The following is a 25,405-nucleotide window of genomic DNA, read 5'->3' on the forward strand; positions in this document are numbered from 1 at the left end:
CACGACACTGCCACCACCACCACTCACCCGTGACTACCACCAGACCGCGACAACATAACCTAACACCATCATAATCATCCTCCTCGACGAACACCACGTAAACAACCGTCTTTCTCCCATAACCACCACGCAATCAATAATATCGAATTCCTTTCTTCATCGTTTTTATATTAATAAGATCTGCAAATTTAAAGTTCAGATATGAAAACGACGTCGCCGGCAAAGTTTGGAATAATCGTCGAGATGAAAACGACGACCTTACACACTGTATTTTTTAATTGAATTTCGTTTATTAATGGTTAGATCTACAAAAAAGGACAAGAAATTTCCAAAAAACAATACTTCAGGTGCTCTTGAGTATACATTCCGAATCTAACCGTGTCAGAATCAGCCGGAAAATATGTCGCTGACAACGGCGACGGTGAATTTATGCCTGAAATAAACAAAGGCGGTGATGTTGTGCGGATGCAAGGGGAGGTTCAATAGTGCGAGAAGAAGGTGAGGGCGAGGAGGAGTTGGTGTTGTCTGTGGCTGCCGGAGCTCCGGTGCCGACATCAAAAGGTAAGAGAAGAAGTTGTGTGTGGGAGGTCAGTGAGACTGAGAGTAGTGGTGGGGTTATAAGGAAAAAGTACGGAGTTATTGGGGTTTTAATCTAGACCCTTCATTTGTTTAATCTAACAGTCCTTTATTAAGTTCGTAAGTTAAGCACCGAACTTTAAGTTATGACGAATCAAATTTATATATATATATATATATATATATATATATATATATATATATATATATATATACACTTAAAAGAGAACTTTTAGAATGATTTTATTGTTTATTCTTGAAATGATTTAATTTATTTATTATTTTTGTTGAATAAATTATATTTATAAATAAAAAGATAATTAAAATAGTAAACTACCATTGGAATTTTAAAATAGTAAATTAAAAATAGAGTTTAGTATCACATGGATTTTTAATTGCTAAATTTTAGTATGTATACGATACTATATTACTCCGTACTATGTAATAGTGCTATGAATATGCTCTACAAGTATCGTAGTAATGCAATTTTGGTAGCCGTGAAGGATGAAACCATATCGTTTAGTGAGTAATTGAGAACTGATCAAGGATGTTAATATGTAACTAAACAAACTGATCGTTTAGTTTGTTACAAAATGTTTTTTTTTTTTGTCTTACAAAGAAGAGGGCTAGAAGTTAGATTTTAGTTGCAGAGAAAGTCAGAAAACCACTTAGGGTTACGCACACATGGGGTATATGAGCCAAATAAAACGTACTAAATGATATGTAAAATCTGTTGGAAGTGATGACTTGAAAACAAGTGAAAAACCAATTTTTGGTTTTGCTTCTATCCCACATCGGTGGGGAAACTCCTCTTTGAGGGGTTTATATTTGTCCCTTCCATTGGTTGGTTAATTGTGTGGACCAAGGAGGCTTTTGTGTGTGTTTGTTGGGCCAGTGGGTTTGGGTCCAACACACGCTGCGCCACACACAGCCGGCCGGCTCGAGCTCGGGCTCGGTTTGGGTTTGGGTAGAGCCCCTGCAGGGCGTGAAGGCCCGATTTTACCTTCTTGGGCTTTTTGCGTTTTGAGAGTTTTGAAATGAGTTTGTTTGTCTTTGTTGAATGAGTCGATCAACACCGTTAGTGGGTGAGAAGTTTACTCCCCACTTTCGGTCCATTGATCTACTTTGCATTTTAGGGGACTCGTTTATGGCTCTCTTGACTATAAATACCGAGGTCCTCACATCGATTCAACACACAACAAAACTCTTTCTCTCTTCTGTTCTCCACATCTTCCTCTCTACTATATGATTTCTGGGTTCTGCTTAAATCCGTTCCAGGTCTTACAAACTCGAGTGGGCGTGTTTGTGAGGCAGCAGTAGTGTAATCCTTGGGGACTACCGGTCGTCGCTGATCGCCACCACGGTCGCACCGGAGAAATAGTTTTTAAGGCAACGGTTTCGTCATCGTGTCACTACCTTACTTAAATTCGGTATATCTAATCTCTGGCATTTATTTCGCTACTGCATTCTTTTCATTTCGTAATTCTTGCTGCTTGTGAATTTACGAACTTCAATTTAAAAACTATTTAATTAAGTGCAGTAGCCATGTCTGTGATTTCGAAAATTGTACCTGATATTTCGAAAATTGAGCAATTAGATGGTCAGAATTATAAGCGTTGGTCCCGAAACTGTTGATGTTTTTTGAGCGTTTGGAAATTGATTATGTTTTGTTTAATGACCCGCCAAAACCTATTGTTCCGTCGATCTTTGAGACTACCCCTCCTCCCTCTAAAGATGTTAAGTCCAATGAAGAGGTTATTGCTAAATTTGTTAAGGACAACAAAGCGCTAGGTGTCACATACTTAATAACATGGTTAACCCATTGTTCGATTTATTTGCCGATAATAAATCGGCTAAAGTCATTTGGGAGTCCTTACTTGAAAAAATATGGGGGCCGATGACGCTGGGAAAAAGAAATATGTTGTGGGTAAGTGGTCGCAATTTAAGTTGGTGGATGGGAAATCTATTATGGAACAGTCCATGTCTATGAAAATTTGTGTCTTGATATTGTTAGTGAGGGCATGAAATTAGACGACCTTTTGTTGCTAATGTCTTTGTTGGAAAAATTCCCTCCCTCCCGGTCCGAGTATAGAAATCAGCTAAAACACAAAAAGAAAGACATGTCCCTTATGGAACTTATCAGTCATATGAGGACCGAAGAGGCAAATCGCCTCAAAGACAACCTATTTGTTTACCGTCTGTGAATGCATCTTGTTGCTTCCAAAGCTAATTTGGTTGAGTCCGGTGGTCCGTCAAATCTTTTTGAAAAGTTCAAGGGTAAGGGTAAGGCCAAGGTTGGTCGGGGCAAGGGTAAAGGAAAGAAGATCGATCCGGGAAGTACACCAAGCCGGTTCAAAGATTCGAAGCCTAAGGGTCCTTTGGTTTGCTATGTTTGTGGGAAACCGGTCACAAAGCCTACCCGATGCACGATAAGAAGACTGGAAAAGCCAATCTTTGTGACCGATGATGTCATTCTTCTTGTGGTTGTTGAAGCTAATCGGTGGGTAATCTTCTTGAATGGGTCTTGGATCTTGGCGCTTCCAGACACCTGCGTGCCGATAAGGGTTATTTCTTGAGTTCGAGGAGATAGGCGATGGGGAATGCGTCTACATGGGTAATTCTTCACCGCAAAGATCACGAGCAAAGGCAAGATCTTTCTCAAACTCACCTCGGGGAAAACACTTGCCCTTAATAATGTTTTATTTGTACCTACATTGCGTCGAAACCTCGTGTCTGGTGCCTTGTTAAACAAAGCTGGCATGAAACTTGTTTTTGAGGCTGACAAGGTTGTAATGTCGCGCAATGGGGAATTTGTGGGCAAGGGTTATCTGTCTGGGGGTCTTTTTGTCTTTTGAACAACGATTCTGTTTTTAATAATATTGCATCTACTTACCTTATATCGTTTGAGTCTATTGATGTTTGGCATGGTAGATTAGGTCATGTGAATATCGACTACATTAAAAAACTTAAAACCATGAGTTTAATTCCAAGTTTGTCGAGTCAAGAATTCTCTAAATGTGGTAGGCATGTTGAGGCTAAATTCACAAAGAAACCTAGTAAACCAGTTACAACTAGGAATACGAGTCTTCTTGAGTTAATTCACACCGACCTAGCCGACTTCAAAAATGTTGCAAGTAGAGGTGGCAAGAATTATTATGTGACTTTTATAGACGACTGTTCGAGGTACACCCGAGTTTATTTGCTTAAGACTAAAGATGAAGCAGAACAATCGTTTATAAACTTTAAAAATGAGGTCGAAAATCAACTCGACAGGAAGATTAAAAGAGTAAGGTCGATAGAGGTGGTGAGTATAAATCCGATTATTTAGCGGACTTTTGTGTCACCAAACGGTTTAATACATGAGACTAGTCCACCTTACTTACCCCAATCCAATGGTGTAGGTTGAACGTAAAAATAGAACTTTAAAAGAGATGATGAATGCTATGCTTTTAAGTTACGGCCTGTCGACGATATGTGGGGGAAGCAATACTTTCTCGCTTGTCACATTCTTAACCGTGTACCTCATAAGAAAATTGACAAGACACCCTACGAGATTTGGAAGGGCTATCCTCCTAACCTAAGTTACCTTAGAGTGTGGGGGTGTTTGGCTAAAGTGGGTTTACCTGACTTTAGGAGACCTACCGTTGGACCTAAGACCTATGACTGTGTTTTTATAGGTTATGCTCAAAATAGCTGCGCTTATAGATTTATGTCTTTGAGTGACCGTTCTATATCTGAGGCTAGAGATGCCGAATTTTTTGAGCATGTTTTTCCTTTTCAGAAAAATGTTGTTTCATCTACTTCAATACCTGTTGCATCTATTGATATGTCTTCACATGCTAGTTGTAGTAGCACTCCTACTGATCATGCTGTTGAACCTAGGAGGAGTAAAAGACCTAGATGTCCAAAGGATTATAGTGATTATGTTACAACACATTTATCCTAATATGGATACTCTGTTTGTGCAAGTGATGAGTTTGTTTGACTTTTTTAATAGAGGATGACCCAAAAACCTATAGTGAGGCAATGAAATCCATTGATGCTAATTTTTGGAAAGATGCTATTAAAAGTGAACTTGATTCTATTGTTTCTAATCAGACTTGGGAGTTGACTGATTTACCTAAAGGTAGTAAACCCATTACGAGTAAATGGATCTTTAAAAAGAAAATGAGACCTGACGGTACAATAGAAAGGTTCAAAGCTAGACTTGTAGTTAGAGGCTTTACACAAAAGAAGGGCATTGATTACTTTGATACCTATTCTCCTGTGACCAAAATTTCGACTATAAGAACTCTTGTCGCTTTAGTTTGCTATTCATAACCTTATTATACATCAGATGGATGTTAAAACTGCTTTCTTGAATGGTGAGCTAAAGGAAGAGATCTATATGTCGCAACCTGAAGGGTTTGTGATTAAGGGTCAAGAGAATAAAGTGTGTAAACTGAACAAGTCACTTTATGGTCTGAAACAAGCACCTAAACAGTGGTATGAGAAATTCAACACTACTTTGATGAGTAATGGCTTTATGATTAACAATTCTGATTCATGTGTTTATTCCAAAGTGATAGAATCTGATTGTGTTATTATATGCCTATATGTGGATGACATGCTTATTTTTGGTAATAATTTAGATGTGATAATTAAAACCAAAGAATTTTTGTCATCACACTTTGAGATGAAGGACTTAGGAGAAGCTGATGTTATCCTAGGAGTTAAGGTTATCCGAAACTCCAATGGAATTTCTTTGAGTCAATCTCATTATGTTGAAAAAGTGTTGAAAAAATTTAACTGCTTTGATGTTGTGCCCGCTAGAACACCCTATGATTCTAGTATACATTTGAGTAAAAACTTGGGTGACAGTGTTTCCCAGGAAGAGTATGCTAAAATCCTAGGGAGTGTGATGTTTCTTATGAACTGTACTCGACCAGATATTGCATATGCGGTTAGTAGACTGAGTCGTTATACACATAACCCGGGTAACGAACATTGGAATGCTCTTCGTCGTTTGCTAAAATACCTAAGAGGAACAGTTGATCTGTGTTTGCATTATGGTAAATTTCCTGCTGTGTTAGAAGGATATTGTGATGCAAATTGGGTTGCAGGTAACGATGAGATCTGTTCTACTAGTGGTTATGTCTTCACCATGGGTGGAGGTGCGATATCGTGGAAGTCTTCTAAACAGACTTGTATTGCACGCTCTACCATGGAGTCGGAGTTCATAGCTCTTGAGTTGGCAGGACAAGAAGCTGATTGGCTGAAAAACCTATTGGCTGATGTACCAGTATGGGGAGGACGGTGACACCGGTCTCCATCTCTGTGTGACTCGAAAGCTGCTATTGGCGTTGCAAAGAATAGTGTCTACAATTCGAAAAAGAGACATATGCGAATAAGGCACGCTGCAGTTAAACAACTCCTTGAGAATGGAGTGATTCTGTGGACTATGTGAAGTCCGAGAGTAATCTTGTCCCCTTTACTAAGGGATTGACTAAGAGATTAGTCGTTAATACGTCGAGGGGAATGGGGCTTAGGCCCTTAAGTCAAGGTTGAGATTGACTAGGTCCAAAGTTTCATTCCTATGGCGTAGTATGATTCATAGCCTTTATGGTGGTGCTTTTGAGACGCACTTGATGAATTATACACCAGGTTGGACTCATGTCCTTAATGGCTCGTGTGACAAGTGCTACTGAGAAGCACTTGAGCCACCTACGTAGGTGTGATGATTCTAAGACTATGAGAAGTCTTGAGGTCACCCTATTAGTACCAAGGTAACGCATGAAGCTCTAAAAGAGCGCGTTGCACTCTGAAATCGCGGGACGGTCTTAATTAGAAGGTATGATATGTGTTGTGGGGGGTATCGACCGAAGCTCAGCTAGGAATTCAAATCGCAAGATATTCTCTAGCTGTAAGTAAGTTGTTTCCTCATTTCACTAAAGTATCAATTCAAATCGAAAGATATTGATACCTAAGTATCCAACCCTTCCTTTACCTAGAAATCTTTTAGTTCTTTTCTTCGCCATCTGTGGGGGATTGTTGGAAGTGATGACTTGAAAACAAGTGAAAAACCAATTTTTGGTTTTGCTTCTATCCCACATCGGTGGGGAAACTCCTCTTTGAGGGGTTTATATTTGTCCCTTCCATTGGTTGGTTAATTGTGTGGACCAAGGAGGCTTTTGTGTGTGTTTGTTGGGCCAGTGGGTTTGGGTCCAACACACGCGCGCGCGCGCGCCGGCCCGGCCTGGCTCGAGCTCGGGCTCGGGTTTGGGTTTGGGTAGAGCCCCTGCGGGGCGGGCTGAAGGCCCGATTTTACCTTCTTGGGCTTTTTGCGTTTTGAGAGTTTTGGGCTGAGTTTGTTTGTCTTTGTTGAATGAGTCGATCAACACCGCATTAGTGGGTGAGAAGTTTACTCCCCACTTTCAGTCATTGACTGCTGCATTTTAGGGGACGGTTTATGGCTCTCTTCAGCTATAAATACCGAGGTCCTCACATCAGTTCAACACACAACAAAACTCTTTCTCTCTTCTGTTCTCCACATCTTCCTCTCTACTATATGATTTCTGGGTTCTGCTTAAATCCGTTCCAGGTCTTACAAACTCGAGTGGGCGTGTTTGTGAGGCAGCAGTAGTGTAATCCTTGGGGACTACCGGTCGTCGCTGATCGCCACCACGGTCGCACCGGAGAAATAGTTTTTAAGGCAACGGTTTCGTACCGTGTCACTACCTTACTTCTGTCGGTATATCTAATCTCTGGCATTTATTTCGCTACTGCATTCTTTTCATTTCGTAATTCTTGCTGCTTGTGAATTTACGAACTTCAAAATCCATTGTATTGAGAAACCACTGTATATTAGGTTGTTTAATTCAATTTGATTAGCGTCACTTTTTATTCATTGTTACGCATTAATTAATAATCCTGCAATTCCAATTAATTCTATATTTTTAATTAAAATATAACTCACAAATATTCAACAAATGTATAGAAATAATTGGAATGAAAGAATTCTAAGGTATATATTAGTATAACATGTTAAGGCTCTATGATACACAAGTTTTAAGTAATGTAGAAAAACACTATAACTGAATAATAAGACTACCAAAATATTTTATAAATAATCAATCTCATTAGATACTGCGTATGTTGACGATAATAGTTCAAATAAAAATAGTGTTGCTTGATGTAGGATAATAAGATAAGAAATTATTATATGGATAAACTTCCCCCTAACCCAAACTTTTTATTCGTGTAGTCAATTTATTTGATAAGAAGGTTGGATTCTAGAAATTGCATGCTCGCTAAAATTTCCGATCTATATTTTCGGCCAGGTCCTAACTTAGAATAATGATTTCAATGTGAGAGTAATTATATATACTTGGTATGCTACCTTTATGAGAGAAAAATTAATTTTGTGGTTGTAATAGCTCTGTTTTTTCTTGGATTTAAAGTTTTAAGAAAGTTTAATTCATTCATTTTAGTTTATGTTTTACATGTTAATAAGTTAGTAGTCATAACTAAAGTAAGGGAGGGTAATATTAGATGTCCACTAATTTTTCCTTACTAAATTCAAAAAATGAAACAAGTTGGGATAACCAAGAGGATAAATGGAATAAAGAGGAATGGATGGAGGAAATAACAAACTGAAATGGAGGGAATAATATTAATCAATGCACAGGGTAAATTACGCAAACCGTACACTAGACCAGATACAATGGCGATGCATGAGTAATATGGATATAATTATGTCATCATACCCAAGACGAGGCTCATTTGAAGATAATTTTACCCGTGAAAGAATAATATCTAAGATATTAGTCTTGGGATATATTGTATAATATGTAATTTAGTTAAGTGTATAATATAATTGCCTATCTTGTAGGATATAATATAGGAGGTAGAAGATTTGATTTAGTTGAGGATTGTATATAAGGTAGGGTTGTACGCTCCTTTGCTGAATAAGAAAACATAGCCTTCTTCATTCCACTGTCATTCAGTTTTCACATGGTATCGTGAGCATAAATCGATCCAAACATCTTTAAGTCGACTTCATCATGGTAGGAGAAGACGGCAAATCATCAAAGGGATCCGGTCCAAAGACCATTCCCATAACATCACCTTTATACCTTCACCCGTCTGACAACCCAAATCTTAATGTCACGCAAATAATTTTCGATGGAAATAATTATGATTTGTGGGCGGAAGCTGTTAAGAATGGACTCGATGCCAAAAACAAATTGGCATTCATTGAAGGAAAGGTCAAAAAACCAGTCAATTTAGACGATGAAGAAAGTATTGAAGCTGTAGCATGGAGATCGTGTAATGCTATGATAAGGGCGTGGCTTCGGAACGTAATTGACCCGAGGCTACATGCTAGCATATCGTTCTCTCAGCCAGTAAGTGATATTTGGAGAGAATTGGCGGATAGATATGCGGCAGGGAATGCACCCCGTGTTCATCAATTAAAAACCGAGTTGAATGAATGCAAGCAAGGAGGAGACTCCATTGTTGAATACTACACTCGTCTCAAAACAATTTGGGACGAATTGGCGAATTATAGCAAGGCTAAGGACTGTACCTGTGGAGCGGCTGCCTCGTTGCTAAAGGAACGAGAAGAGGAGAAAGTACATCATTTCCTAATGGGATTGGACTCTAAATTGTATGGAAACATACGATCCAATTTATTGATGGAAGACCCGATTACCACTCTTACGCGCGCATATGCTCTGATGCTTAGAGAGGAACGGCATGTCTCGTTGACCAAAGTTAAGGAGGAAAGAAATGATACTGCCATGGCAGTTCGACATCAAGGCAATGGAAGAGGAAGGAATACCAGTTATAAATCAGAAAGTGAAGAAGAAATTAAGCCACCAAAATGCAATTATTGTGGGAAGTTTTATCATAAGGAGGAAGATTGTTATGATAAACATGGTTATGAGGAAGTGAAAGCTCGAGAAAGAGGCCGAGGAAGAAGGGGTGGCAGCTCTGGACGTGGTTATGGCAGAGGCAGAGGTCGGGGACGCAACAATTACCAAGCATATGCAGTTAGTGGAAGCTCTGGAACGAAAGATTGCGGACCTTCGAAACAGAATGTGCCCTTCTCGGATGAAGAAATTGTTCGACTTCGAAGCTTGATCATGGCCAGTCCAGACGGTGTTGACATGTCGCAAGGTATGAAATTTACTTTTAATGTTGAGTGGTTGATAGACAGTGGAGCGTCACACCACATGACGGGACGTCGCGACATTCTGGAGAATGTTTGGGTTGAGGACGAGTCCACTGTTAACCTGCCAGACGGAAGAAAAGTTCCTGCTAATGTTCATGGACAAGTAAAATTAAATGAGCATTTCATTTTGAAGGACGTATTGTTTGTACCAACGTTGACTTGTGACCTTATCTCGGTAAAACAATTGATAAATGAAAACAATTGCGTAATAACATTTTATTCTGACTATTGTGAAATGCAGGACTTGACTTCGAAGATGAAGATTGGACGGGGTGAGCATCGCGAGGGAGTTTATTACTATCGATCAATAAAACAACAGTCGACGGCACAAGTGACGGTTTCCAAGGAAGCACGGTTGTGGCACAGACGATTGGGACACCCTTCCAAAAATATTTTTGCTCGTTTTTCTCCTTTAGTTGGCAGTGATTTGCATTGGACTACCGATGAGGTTTGCGATTCATGTTGTAGGGCTAAACAAACTCGTAATTCTTTTGCTATTAACAATAAGAAATGTGGTGAATTGTTTGGTTTGATACATTGTGATATTTGGGGTCCATATCGAGTTGCTAGTTTGACAAGAGCACATTATTTTCTGACCATAGTTGACGACCATAGTCGAGGGGTATGGATTTATCTCATGAAAAATAAAAGTGACGCAGGAGATTATCTTAAAATGTTTTGTCAAATGGTGAAAACACAATTTGAAACACATGTTAAAACCATTCAAAGCGATAATGGGACGGAATTGTTGTCTGGTGATATGCAATGTTACTATAAAGAAAATGGAATTTTGTTTCGAACTAGTAATGTAGATACACCACAACAAAATGGTCGAGTCGAAAGGAAGCATCGACATATCCTAGAAAAAGCACGAGCTCTACGGTTTCAAGGGGGGTTGCCACGACAATTTTGGGGAGAATGTGTTATGACAGCTGCGTATTTAATAAATAGAACTCCTACACCTTTATTAGACGGAAAAACACCCTATGAAATTTTGTATCGAAGGAAACCCAAACTTGATAATTTAAAATTTCTAGGATGTCTGTGTTATGCTCATAATAAGGATACAACCCGAGATAAATTTGGTGAACGTGGAAAAAGGTGTATTTTTATAGGATACCTTCATAGCAAAAAGGGATGGAAACTTTATGACTTACAAGATAAACGAGTTTTTGTGTCCCGTGACGTTATTTTTTATGAGCACGTTTACCCTTATTTATTTTCGGGCAATGAATCTTTATCACAACATGAGGATGAAAAGGCTTTAGGATCGAATAAAGGAACGAATCTTGTCTTCGATCAAAGCATAGTGGACGATATACCTCATGTTGTGAGGGGGAGTAGTGATGCGTCAGAAGGAGTAGAGACAAATGAGCATGATTTGGACAAAGCAGGAACAACTATTGGTCAGGAAATGCAAACTGATGGAGAAGCAGGAGCCAATACTGAAGAGAAAAATGATAATGGGAACAGTGAGGGGCAAACCGAAGGGCAGAATGCCGAAGTGTTAGGTCGAGGTGCGCGAGAAAAATTTGAGCCGGCATGGAAGAAGGATTATTATTGTAAGTCGACGAGAATAATTCCCAAGAAATGCGATGCTCACCACGAACAATCGACACCTTCACAGTCAGGTACGCGTTACCCATTAGTTAATTATGTTGTTACCAATTGTTTTTCGACATCTCACAGGGCTTTCTTAGCAAAGTTGGATGAAAATTGTGATCCTAGCTACTATCACCAGGCAGCGCAAGACTCGAGATGGCGGGAAGCGATGAGTAAAGAAATTGAAGCCTTAGAGAAAAATGGAACTTGGAAGGTAGTTCCTCTGCCAAAGGGTAAGAAACCCATTGGTTGTAAATGGGTATACAAGATCAAATATAGAGCAGACGGAACAGTGGAGCGATATAAGGCAAGGCTAGTAGCGCAAGGTTTTACTCAAGTGGAGGGAATAGATTTTCACGAAACTTATGCACCGGTCGCAAAAATGACTAGTGTACGATGCTTATTAGCTGTTGCCGTGATGAAAGGATGGTTAATCGAACAATTGGATGTAAACAATGCATTTTTACATGGAGACCTAGAAGAAGAAGTCTATATGCGAATTCCACAGGGCTTCGAAAAGAAAGGGGAGAACAAAGTGTGCAGGTTAATGAAGTCCATTTATGGTTTGAAGCAAGCATCACGTAACTGGTTTGCCAAGTTGACGGTCTCAATGAAGAAATACGGGTTTGTTCAATCTCTTGCAGACTACTCTTTGTTCACCTTGAATCGTGATGGTATTTTCATTGCAGTTTTGGTATATGTAGACGATATGATCGTCGTTAGCAATGACAGGAAGGAATGTGCAAAATTCAAACATTTTCTTGACGAAAAGTTTGGCATAAAGGACTTGGGAAAGCTCAAATATTTTTTGGGTATAGAAGTGGAGCATAGCAAGGAAGGTTTGTTTTTGAATCAACGCAAATATGCTGTGAGTATTGTTGAAGAAACAGGGATGAAGGGAGCCAAGACGGCTAGTACACCCATTCAGCAAAGACACGGCTTGGCATTGGCAGGAGGATACGTCCTTAAGGACGTCATGAAGTATCGACGTTTGGTTGGAAGGTTAGTATATTTGACAATCACAAGACCCGACCTTGTATATGCGGTACATATTCTTTCGCAATTTGTGAATGAACCTCGCAAGGAGCATTGGGAAGCAGCTTTGAGAGTTGTACGATACATTAAACGAAACCCAAGCAAGGGTATTTCCTTCAAGAAGAATTCGGAGTTCCAAATCAAAGGGTATTGTGATTCGGATTATGCTAGTTGTCCATTGACAAGACGATCATTGAGTGGTTATTTTGTTGCATTCGGTGGTATACCTAGCTCATGGAGGGTCAAAAAGCAAAACACAGTAGCACTTTCGACAGCTGAAGCGGAGTATCGGGCAATGGCAAAGCTGACGAGTGAGCTCGTGTGGATTAAGTCTTTCATGGCTTCGTTAGGCGTCTTTCATACACAGCCAATGAAAGTATTTTGTGATAATCAAGCAGCCATACATATTGCGAGAAATCCTGTTTTTCATGATCGTACGAAACATATAGAAATAGATTGCCATTTTGTACGTCAGTATTTGGTGTCCAAAGTCATTGAAACGTTTCACATTCGAAGTAAGGAGCAAATAGCAGATCTTTTCACCAAGGCGCTTGAAGGAGAATTGTTTGATCATTTGCAATACAAGTTGGGACTCGGATTACCGAGAGCTTCAACTTGAGGGGGAGTGAAAGAATAATATCTAAGATATTAGTCTTGGGATATATTGTATAATATGTAATTTAGTTAAGTGTATAATATAGTTGCCTATCTTGTAGGATATAATATAGGAGGTAGAAGATTTGATTTAGTTGAGGATTGTATATAAGGTAGGGTTGTACGCTCCTTTGCTGAATAAGAAAACATAGCCTTCTTCATTCCACTGTCATTCAGTTTTCACAACCCGACTAATTGTCTACTTCCTCCCATCCAAACCAAAGGTAACACTTCTCTAATATACGTGAGGAGTATTTATATTGAAGTGTTATCTTTGTATGGAAGGGAGTATATGTTAAAAACAATCAAATCAGGTCAATTTCGCGTCAAATTTAAGGAATACTCGATCATACCTGGGCAACGCCCGGGCATAAAATCTAGTATGTATATATATAATTATATATATATAGGCGGAATGTTTGGTTCTTACGGTGAGTTGTGCTCACAAATCTTAGCCATTAGATAAGGGGTAGATATATGGTTTAGATGAATCTTAAAACAAAATAAGAATATGGTCCTCTCAAAATACACACTTTCGGCAATGTGGGAATTCCTATTGCAGTAATCAATATCACCCTATTCAACCTTCTCTCTCCTCCTTCAGGGGTCGGTGTCAATGGACATAAAATTCGGTCTGCTTCAAACCGTCATCACCGCCGGACTTTTCTCCGCCGTTTCTTTCTGGTATTTTATGATTTACTCCAATCAGTTGAACTAATTACTTTGAATCAATTGAATTGAAGTTAAATTTCTAGTTGCAATTTTTTCGCTTCAAATCGAAGGTATGGATTTATGTTCGGAACAGAATAAGCTCGTAAAGAGCTTGGTGATATCATCAATGATCTCCGTCGATGTCGCTCTAATTGGGATTCTATGCCGCCTTCTCACGTCTTTTAATTTTGCAATTTTTCTCTCTACTTCAATTTTACTGAACTATAATATTTGATGGTTGAAATGGTATTGTTTCAATCTCTTGTAGGCCAGGTTTGAGCTATGTGAACGTTTAAGAGTATTATTATGCGGCATTGCTCTCTTAGTTAATCTCCGTCTTTAAAATCTGAATGCAATTTCTGTTGACATCGGTTAAATGAGTTTGATTACTTTGAATTGATCAAATTACCACTGGTGAAAATCTGAATGCAATTTCTGTTGACATCGGTTAAATGAGTTTGATTACTTTAAGAATTGATCAAATTACCACTGGTGTTAGTTGGTGGTTTATGTTAGCATATCCTACATCGTGCTTGGCGGTTTACGTATGCATATCCTAAATTAGGGTAGGATTTGTACTCTCTTTTTTATATCTACATGGTATAAAAGATGGTTTTTTAAAGGATTTCTATTGATTGTTGGTTTTTTTCTTTTTTTTTTTTTTTGATGTGGGTTCTCAATGATGTCTATAGAATTAATACTCTTACTACTACACTTCTTCTCTCTTCATATAGAACTAGTTGGAAAGCCCGTGCGATGCACGGGCTCCCATTAGAATTATCTATAAAAATATACTTTTAAGTTTGATTTAAAAAAAAAGAGTCCAACAATATTGAATCATTAATGAAAAAAAAAAGTGTACTTGGTGTACGTAGTTGTCTAGTTAATCACCGATAAATTATTAGTACTTTTAGCAGAAAATTTTTGTCCTTCATAGGTATAACATCAAGAGTACGTATTTAACTTTTTCATTGTTACATGCACATCCGATTTTAGTTAAATACAAAACACTATGTCTATAACACATGCTGCAGCACACCATAATGAACCCTTAATAACGAAGACATGCCTTATGAGTTTTACAAATTATTTTCACCAACAACAACTAAGCAATACATAATGATGTTACGTAAAACAACATGTATCATAATTATATAAATTTAGTGTATTCAGAGAAAATGCTAGATATCTAACAATATAATTCTACCTTGACTATCTACATAAAACTAAAAGTATTTAATCCTTATAAACTTCTCGCAAAATCAATCCAAACTAAATTCTAATATAATTAGTATTCTAAACAATAATCAGTCAAAAATATATGTGATTCTATTACATAAAATGCAAGGGGCACCTAGTAGTATCATATTTGACAATATCGTTTAATAGTTTATGGCATCAACAAAATCGTTGAGTTACCAAATTAGTATTTTAGGGCATCGTTGAAAACGGTGTACGTTACCATGGTATGGCATAACCGACATAGTCCTCTTACAGAGTTAATGTTCCTCAACAACATAACTGACATGCCATACCTGGTACTGTGATAGAGCTTACCATTATGAGTTATATTTAAAAATGTATTATGTATACTCCCTTCTCTTCTTAAACATCTTCCACCTTTCTTCTTAAGGGGCCAAACTTTTATAATTTTGACCACTAAAATGTCAAAAATTATGGTCAAACTACCGCATTTACAACTGTGTAAAAGCAATACAAAAGATAATTGAAAAGAGGATGAAGTACATTTAGTGTGAGAAATTCCTAAAAGATAATGAATTTCGTTCCTTAAGTCTAACCCTACTAAAGTATTCTGCCAAGTCTTGCATAACGAAAACTAAAATTACATGCTCCCTAGTTGTCATAATTTCTGTCGCGAGTAAAAAGTTTACAAACTATAACCGACTCGACTTGTGGAGATCTTTACTCATTTATTCTATAACTTTCTCAAATAATTCTCATAATATTTTTACCCATGTCTAACACTCATGGTTGTCATCATTTAAAATTCAGTTTGAGTCTAAAACTTTATTTATATTTGTTGCATCCAAGACAAATGCGACATAATTGGACACTTGCGATAGATTTTCCCTTTTTATCAAATTTGCTTCTTCTTATTGTAGAGCTAACAATTTTTATTCTCATGTAAAAAGCTAACGTTTATTTATTTTGAACCAATTGCTTATTATTTTGTCCTCGTGATTATTATAGAGTATATTTGTAATTTGTGTTATAATGTCTAATTGCTAATATTTATTCGAACCAATAGTTATTTATTTATCAATCAAGTTTATAAAATTAAAAGGAACTTGAGATCAACTCCTAACAATAGGCTAGAAAGCAAGTAAACATGGCCAGACATAAATAAGAAATTAATTTGACATGAGTAAGGTCGGGAGATTATGAGAAATCTCATATTTAGGCTCTGTTTCTAAGAAATAAGCTTACGCTTATTTGACCAAAATTTCATTTATCTTAATTTCTTATAAGTATTTGGTAGATAAATTAATTACCAAAATAAGAGTAGCTTGTGAGTAATAAGTTACTTGTTTCTTATTTTTAATCCTTCAATTTAAAATATTAAATATGAAGTACTTACTAAATCCTTTTATGTCATTTTACTAAAAATTAACTATCTTTTGGTTAGTTTTCCAAACACTTTTTATTTAATCAGTTAACTTATCAACTCCTACTTTTCAGTTACCTTTCAACCTATTTTTTTTAGCTTTCAGTTAACTTTTCAATTTTACGATGACTAATGAAATCTGAGATATAGTATATGAATAAGTACTTTGTATGTTATTAATATACCATATAATTAGTTACATTGTGTATTTGGAGTACCACCTACTATTATTCTTTTAATCTTTCCAAATTTCTATGAGTCCAACACTCAAACTCTAAATGGTTAAAAACTGTTTCGATTTTCTGCATTGTAATTAATTTTTTTGTTCTCCGTGTTTAACTTAAGAAGAATTGTGCATTAAGTAAAATTTTAACCTTGCAATATGAATCTAAGAAGAAATCAATATTATGTAATGGGTAGATTACAATTGATCATCAGTTCATCATATATGAATAATACTATGAGTTGCTGCAAGCTTTAAGTTGTGCAAACCACAAAATTTTACTTCGGTTATTCTCGGTTTTGTTCCTCTACGATCTAATGATCTACACATTCTTATTTAGTATAAATTAATGAAACAAAATAGTACTCCCTCTAACCCGATCAATAGTTTACACTTTCTTATTTAAGGTGAAATGGTGAATAAGTCAAATAGTTTACATTTTTCTTTTCTAGTAAATAAACAAACTCATGTGGCTGGGGACCATTTTATTTCCTTCTCATTTCGTATTTCTTTTGTTTTTTTAATAATTATAAACTCATTCCTCTCTCGTTACCTTAATAATCGTGTATAAAGTAATTATAAACTATTGACCGGGAGGGAGTAACGTATATAGATCAGTGAATTATTTTATATGTATTGATCACTTGAATGCATGTTTATCGAGGCATGTATGATTTATATACACACTCCAATAATTATTTTGTGATTATATTTTGATAAAGTAACCGTAGTTTATACTTCGTGTAACTACGAACTACATCATCTTACCATCTTACCATAACACTTTAATCAAATAAATTCATTATTTATCCATTAGCTTCTTGAATTTTGATGCGGGAATACAAACTACAAATGTATGAGACCATAAGTGTGAGAAAAATAAAAATGATAATTTGTTTTATTATAATTGTCTGTTATCTGCTTGATAATTGTAATCTACTTATATTAGGATAATTTTACTAAAGTATATTTGATCTACTTATATTAGGATAATTTTATTAAAATTTGTTTTAAATATTAAGAAATCTACTTGTATTAGGATAATTTTAGTAAATTTGTTTCGAAATCTACTATTGTTAGGATTTCTAAAAAAGTTGGACTCTTTAATATCGCTTGAAAAGTTTCTGCTTTATATATATGTATTGATTAAGACTCTTGCTACTACGTATGCATATCCTAAATTATGGTAGGATTTGTACTCTCTTTTTTATATCTACATAGTATAAAAGATGGGTTTTTTAAAAGATTTTTATTGGTTGTTGGTTTTTTTTATGTGGGGTCCTCAATGATGTCTATAGAATTAATTAAGACTCTTGCTACTACACTTCTCTCTTCATTATTATTCCTCTTTATATTATACTTACATTAAAACCATACATTATACATTAAATGATTTCCGAAAAAGAAAAAACGAAATAAAATTGTAAAAAAAAAAAAAAATTGATTCAAAGAAAAATTTCAAGGATCAGATGATATTATTAATCAATCATTCACTTTATGTACAAAGGTAAAAATCTAGAGAACATTAACAAAGTATAATCTTTGAAATACGTTGAATACAATTTAATTGGACTAACTATTGCAGAAAATGGGAAAAAAATATATCTCTTTAGAAAATTAACAAGCATGTTTGGTTCACTACTTAGGAATGGAATGGATTGGAATCAGAAACCATAGGAGTATGGGGTTCCAATTCCATACCTTCCAAAACATGTTTGGTTCATTAGAAAAATAAACATGAAGGAATGGATTTTGAATCCATGGGGAGGAGGTGGGTATGGGATTCCAAGGGGCTGGGGTGGAATGAGAATCCATCAGGATTCTAACTCTATTCCAAAATACCCCAACCAAATAGTAGAATAACTAGAATCCATTCTATTTCATTCCAAACCTCTCAACCAAACACCAAAGTAAATATTTTGAAAAAAAATATTAGAGGACTTTAATTAGCGAAAACAAATTGAAACAAAGAAGTCACAAACACATTAAAATTATCATTAATCCGAGAAAATCTTATAAATCGACATCAACAACATGCATGTATTTACTGAATTGATGAGTCGATCAAACTGAAGAAAACATTTAACATTATCACATCAAACACTTAATCAAATATGAAAATATTCAACTTCATATCAACGAATTTTCAGATTCACTTGATTGAATATTTTTTGGCTAACGATTTTGATAAATATTTTGAATATATAAGATGAATTAATTGACAGGCTGAAAATTTAAATCTGTGAAAGAAGGTAGAGAGATAGCATGAGAGTGATGGTGAGGTGAAATATAGAAGTAGCTAGGTTAATTAATTATGTTTACAAAAATATAGTAGTACTCCGTATTTGTCTCTTTCTAAGTACTAGGAGTATATGATTTGGTTATGAGCCCAATTGTATCTACTTCTATAATATGGAGTATCATCCTACTATTTTCTTGGATCGTATATGAGCTATTTTAGGATAACTTAATACAGAGTATTTTATTTACGTTAACAAAGTAGATATGTTCTCATATACATTTATCATAAATGGTGTATCGTATTTGAGCCATTTGAGGATAACTTAATACGGAGTATTTTATTTGCGTTAACAAAGTTGATATGTTTCCATATACATTTATCATAAACGATGTATCTTATTTGAGCAATTTAAGGATAACTTAATACGGAGTATTTTATTTGCGTTAACAAGTTGATATATTCTTATATATACATCTATCGTAAACGGTTGTAACATAGTTCTATCTATAATAGCAGTTTAATGATAATCCTAATTAAATTATTTCATACTGCTTTCGTTTTGGTCAATTATTTACCTTTAATTTTAACACAAAAGCCAACAAAAGTCGAAGGGAAGAGTAGTAATAGCGTCAAATGATAAATTACTTTACTAAATTACTAAAATTCGTATTTATGTAGTGTTTAATACTATTGAAAGGGTTTTATAACTAATAATGATCGATAAATTCAATAAACGAGATCACACTTAGGCTAATAATTAATATTTATAAAAAATTGGACCGACCCAATAGACACTTTAATAAACATAATTTAATGGAATTTAAATGTAAATAGTCAGTCATATATCGGTAATCTTGATAAATGAGTATTTTTTTTTCATTATATGTGAGCCTACGCCAATTACTTTCACCACAATAGGTTCATAAAAAGTCATGTATATCATAAATAAAATATTTAGCATAGTGAGTACACATTTTAAATTCTAAACTATTTAACTCCTGTATCCAATGGTAGCGCCTGCTACTACGACATTACGACCCGTGCATTTTTTGCACGGGTTTAAAACTAGTTGAATATATTTCCGACTTTTTATCTAATTTGGCAAAACATTTTTGGGGAAAGTTAAGTATATAAATTTCAAAGAATCAAAGTGTGTACAACTCATCATATATGATATTTACATCAATACTATTCTGAGAAAACGAAAACAAAACTTCTTCAGGAAATTTGTTGCAACCAGGCTCTCTCCCGTGGTTTGCAAATTGCGGCATTCGATTTACGGAATCTATGAAGCACATCATCTATAACCTTCTGTATGACAAAGCCTGGTCTTTTAACCAAACCATTTATCCTTGCATCATTTCTGACAAGCCAAATAGAGTATAACAGATCCACATAACAAGCCCCAACAAACCTCTTTTACATCTTAGTAATACCTTTACACTTTGAGAACCAGGTGACCATATCATTCAAGTCCATAGAGACTTACATTTTCTGTTGAAAAAGGGCCAAACACTGTCTTGTGTACCGACACTCAGAGAACAAGTGCTTATGATCTTCAGGAGCAACTGCACAAATCTCACACCCACCATCCACAATGATACCCATTCTCAGCAGACGATCCTTAGTAAGCAAACGTTGATGCATGATCCATCAGCATATAAAAGAGGATTTAGGGATATTTAAAGTATTCCAACAAAGAAATCTCCATCTTACCTTAGGCTGACTTCCACAAAGCCAAGAGTAGCCTGCTTTCACAGTGTACTCAATGGAAGTGTCAAGCCACTGATTATTGGTGTAAGCTTGCTTAAATTTTTTCATAATATGTGTGATCTTCTTCCAGGTCCAGCTACAATCAGAAGGAGGACTGTAACTAGACCACTCACAATCTTTCATATAAACATGGGAAACCCACCTAACCCAAAGTGAAGGAAAAGTAGATCTAAATACTCAACATATTCATATATGTTTTATTTTAATTTGTCATAAAATTAAATGGTGGATCTTATGCATGCAAACATCAATATTTAAGAGAAGAAATCGGTTCCTTACATTGCATGTTTCGGATATTTGGGCACTAGTAGGGTCACCTACCTTACTAGTTCTTGAGCTCTCCAAATGGAAGAATAAGGATTCAAATATAGAATCCCTCCCAAAAGCATATACGCAAGAAATCTCTTAATAACCAACATTATTTAGATCTAGTAATAATATTAGTTTTACTATAAAATTGACACAATATAAATTTTATTTTTACTCTTGAATATTTCGGTCAAGAGAGAGCTTTTGTGAGGTTATTATTTCTCTATAAATATCATAAGATGTAGAGAATAGTGATTTCTTACTCTAGAAATTTTTATTGTGTATCACAAAATGAATGAATGAAAACATAGAGAGGAAAAATGCTCTCTTTCTTTTGATATGGCCGAAAAAGAGAAGAGAGAAGGAGCCTTGGGTAGGTAGCCCAATCCCTTTTATTTTTGCTCTTCTCAAAAGCATAGGTGTGCAGGGCTACTCCTTAGGTATAATAATTGTGTTTTCCACTCAAGATAAAAACACAATGTATATCATATACTCCCTCCATTATTTCGGCATATTCAACATAAAATGGATAGTCCATTTATTTTGTCATTTGTCAATTGTAACATATGTAACATGTTACATGACATGTCACAATGTAATGTATTTTTAACTTATTAAAAATCAACATACTCATAAAATATGTCATTTACAAAATCGACTAGTAATTCGTAATTACTCGTACCAAAAATGTTTCCAAATTATAAATTACAACATTCTGTATTTATAATAATTTATTCATTCCGTTTCAATTGTTTCTGTAAACAATGATTTCATCTAAGTAATAAAACAATTCGATTACTTAGACCGTGTCTCATTTAATCATATTTACAATAAGATACGTAAATTATACTCACAAAATCATCCGTCAATTTTAAGCAATTTAATTAACTCGTATCGGTATACGATTAATTAAATAATCAATTAAAAGTATTTCCCTATAGGTATGACCTAAGGGGATCAACTGATCACCACCGTCGCACGACAGTAATGTCAAACTCTAGTCAGCCAATCATTACCGATATGTGTGGACCAGTTCACTGTAAAATATTACATCCCACATGTATTCTTAAAATGAGATTTAATAATGATATTTAAATAATGTGATCGCACTATTGTTGAGGACACATTTCCCAACAATCTCCCACTTGTCCTCGACAAGTGTGCGTCACTAATTCTCTTGTCCTATTACTATCTCCCACTAAGTGCAAGGTGTCTTTCAGGTCGTACTTGCAAGTGATCATATCGAGAGTGGTTTCCTCGATCTGGAGAATAACTGTTTGACCGGATTTATCCACTCTGGATACCTTCCGAGCGTGGCCACGCATTTCCAGTTCATTACTCCTCGAGTGGCCCTGAGATATTGTTTTAACCCTGACAAGGGGGTGGACAATTCCTATCGCACTTATTCCCTTCGACTAGCCACAGCCATTATAACCCAAAATATGCCCATTTGACCCCATTTACGAAGGTCGTAGTAACACAAATCAAAGTTAATCTGAAACTGTGCCATCTTAGGCGAACAGTCTTTAGTCAAAAGAATCGACTCATTAGAATACTATAGCAGCTCTCGCCACGACCAGGCTATATAAATTGCCAGAACTCTATAAGCGGTCATAAGGCCCGACAAAATGTTCCTAACAGTCTGCCTATGTGATCGACTAGTCATCCCACATGACTCTATGTCATTTGAACTTGCCATCAATCGCATCACACTCTAGTCACTTCGAGACGTCACCTCATATAAGTGACTATGGGCGAATACAATGCTAATCCGTGTTCACTTTAACGGGGTTCAATGTTGTCTCTACAACCCATTTGGATGTAACAAAGTATAATAAAAGAGTTTTAAAGGAAAAACTCGAACGACAAATGCGATTATCACATATGAATAGTCAATGCCTGATTACTATTTCATGTTCTATAATCTAATTTGATTTTGTATGTAGTTGTTCATTTCAATTCAATTGAAATGACATGACTCATCATGTTTAGCCTTTGAGAAGGCTTTGGTTAGTAGGTTTTATCAACTTCTTGTACCTTACTCAACCTTACTACATGCTCGTTTTCCTTTGTAATGTATACATTTGCATCACAAAACTTTCTGAGTACGTGTCGATATCCAATCCAGACATAGGTCCTCTAGCCTAAGAATAGCTCCCACTGTTTTCACAGTGTGCGGGACTCATCCTCTTGCACATCTCATGATTGCAAGTGTACTCAATTTCCGTTATAAATATCTCTCATTGTTCTTTATTGCCTAGAACGATTCTAGAAAATCTACTTCTTAATTAACATAGCCACAATGGTATCTTAACCATCCTAATGTGTTTTGATTATGGTTTTGTCAGAAACCATGTGCAATCTCAATTGTCAATTGTCATTTGTGTAACACCCTTACACAAAATTGCATCATAAACACTTTGCTTTACTTCCTTAATGCTTCTGCAAGCACTTAAGGGTAATCTTTATGACTTACTTGGTAAAGATTACTTAAATTCGATTTTGAAAATAATTCATCATACTCAAAGTATATGAAGTGTTATACATCATTACTTATTTAATTGATCCGGCAGCGGAAGCAAATGGAATCAATCAAATATGTTCAATTTTATTGAACTAGTCATGAATCTTATTAACATAAGACTTCTTATTGACGCTAATATCATGTGGATTTATCTTCATAAATCTGGATATTAAAGATGTATTATATTACTCCAAAAGTCTTAAATCATTCGCAATGATCAATATGTCATTCACATATAAGACTAATTAACATTTTCGTAACTCCCACTAAACTTCATGTATAAACACAACTTCTCGACTTATCGGGAAAATTTTTATACCATGATCAAATCATTGATTCCAACTCATTGATGTCCTACTTAAGATCCTCTCTTAAGTTTCACATTATCTTAGGATTGTAAGAATCTATAAAACTCATGACATGTATTGAATACATTCCTTCTTTTGAAGAAGTGGGTTTTAGATTCACTTGTTGTATGCTGTATGCATATCCTCATAATGAAACACAATCCCTAAGAAGATCCAAATAGACTTAAGCATTTCAATTAGTGCAAAACCCTTTGCAACCAATCTTGCTTTGAAATCTCTCTTTATTAGTACAAAACCCTTTGTCACTAATCAAGCCTTTTATTTCGGATTTTCATGGCTCTAAGCCTTGTATTGAGTTGTGACTTAAACACTCTTATGTAAGTCATTTGTTGATTACTTTCCTGAAATAATCAACTTGAATCAAACAATTTTTTTGTAAGTTATAAGCTCTTTACTTCTTTAAAAGTAGCATGAATTCATCATTTTCAACAAGTGACGAATTTAACCTCCTAGGTTTTAAAGAAACAATGTCTTACATAAAACGTCTCATGTAGCCAAGAAAGACCAGTTTCTTGCGACATAACATTCTTTGTGGCTCTTGAATAATTTCTCCCACTCTCTTCTAGAAATAAACTTGTATTTTAGAAAGACAGTTTCACGAGCCACAAACCCGGTGTACTCGTGACAATTGAAAGGGAAAAATGTGCATTTGTTTCTTGTGAAAACTTACAAACACGGTACCCTTACCATTTCATATCTCATATGATTCGATTTAGTGGAAAAATAATTTAGACAAACCATATCTCATATGATAAAATCCCCAAAAGGATCAAGTAACTCAAAGTAACTTGATTGAAGTTCAAACCATATCGAATAGCATTTGAATTCTTATCTGACCACACATTATCCCATAATGTGTGTTAAGAGAGATTAACTTGTGATACTATATCACATTTCTTTTGGCTTATATCAAAGTCTTTACTTTGATAATCCCATCACGACTAAATCGTGATTCTTTGAACACTTTGAACTTCTTCAAAGATTTCTCTATTTACCTTATTAAGTGAACATATTAGCGTCAACTTAAATCGTTGGTAAAAGAAAATGATCAACCTATTATGGATCAATGATTTACAACCTCGATCTCCTTTTCAACCAAAAGGCACGAGACATCTTGCTTTGAATACAAGATACGCATATACCATTATCAATCTAATGGTTTCAAGAGTACTCGATAACTCTTTGCGTTAATCATTCCAGAATCTAAGGTTTAATCTTGGATTACCAATTTGAGTCTTGCATCATCTTCATGATATATCATTCTAGTTTGGTTTAGAATATAATCACCTTGATAATGGGTCAGCCATACATCAAATCGTGGTGCATAGGGTCACAAAAGTGAAACCTCTTTTGTATCTTAACAAGTTTATATTCTTATTTAGAGTTTATGCACTTAATAGTCACAATTAAGTACAACTTTAAATCCAAAAAAAAAACTAGATTGAGTACACAATTACTCTATCTCTCGACATTATTGTTGTTAGTCGTCATATTCTAATCATCCTATGTATCAAGTACAATGATGAAAACCTCCATTGGTTTCTAATA

The 25,405-nt window shown here is 35.5% G+C and overlaps 1 protein-coding gene across 1 annotated transcript in view; it reads right to left on the minus strand.

Moving 5' to 3' along the window:
• Positions 1-20,101: 20,101 nt before the first annotated feature.
• The window catches only part of LOC141627773 (uncharacterized), a 37,834-nt gene continuing 32,530 nt past the window's right edge, over positions 20,102-25,405 (minus strand). The window contains exons 2-4 of the mRNA XM_074440994.1: positions 20,600-20,798; positions 20,373-20,506; positions 20,102-20,246 (exon numbers count right to left, since the gene is read on the minus strand). Coding sequence (XP_074297095.1) covers positions 20,102-20,246; positions 20,373-20,506; positions 20,600-20,798 — 478 coding nt within the window. The remainder of the gene's footprint in view (positions 20,247-20,372; positions 20,507-20,599; positions 20,799-25,405) is intronic.

The sequence above is a fragment of the Silene latifolia genome, chromosome Y, assembly GCF_048544455.1.
Source record: "Silene latifolia isolate original U9 population chromosome Y, ASM4854445v1, whole genome shotgun sequence".
NCBI lineage: Eukaryota > Viridiplantae > Streptophyta > Magnoliopsida > Caryophyllales > Caryophyllaceae > Silene > Silene latifolia.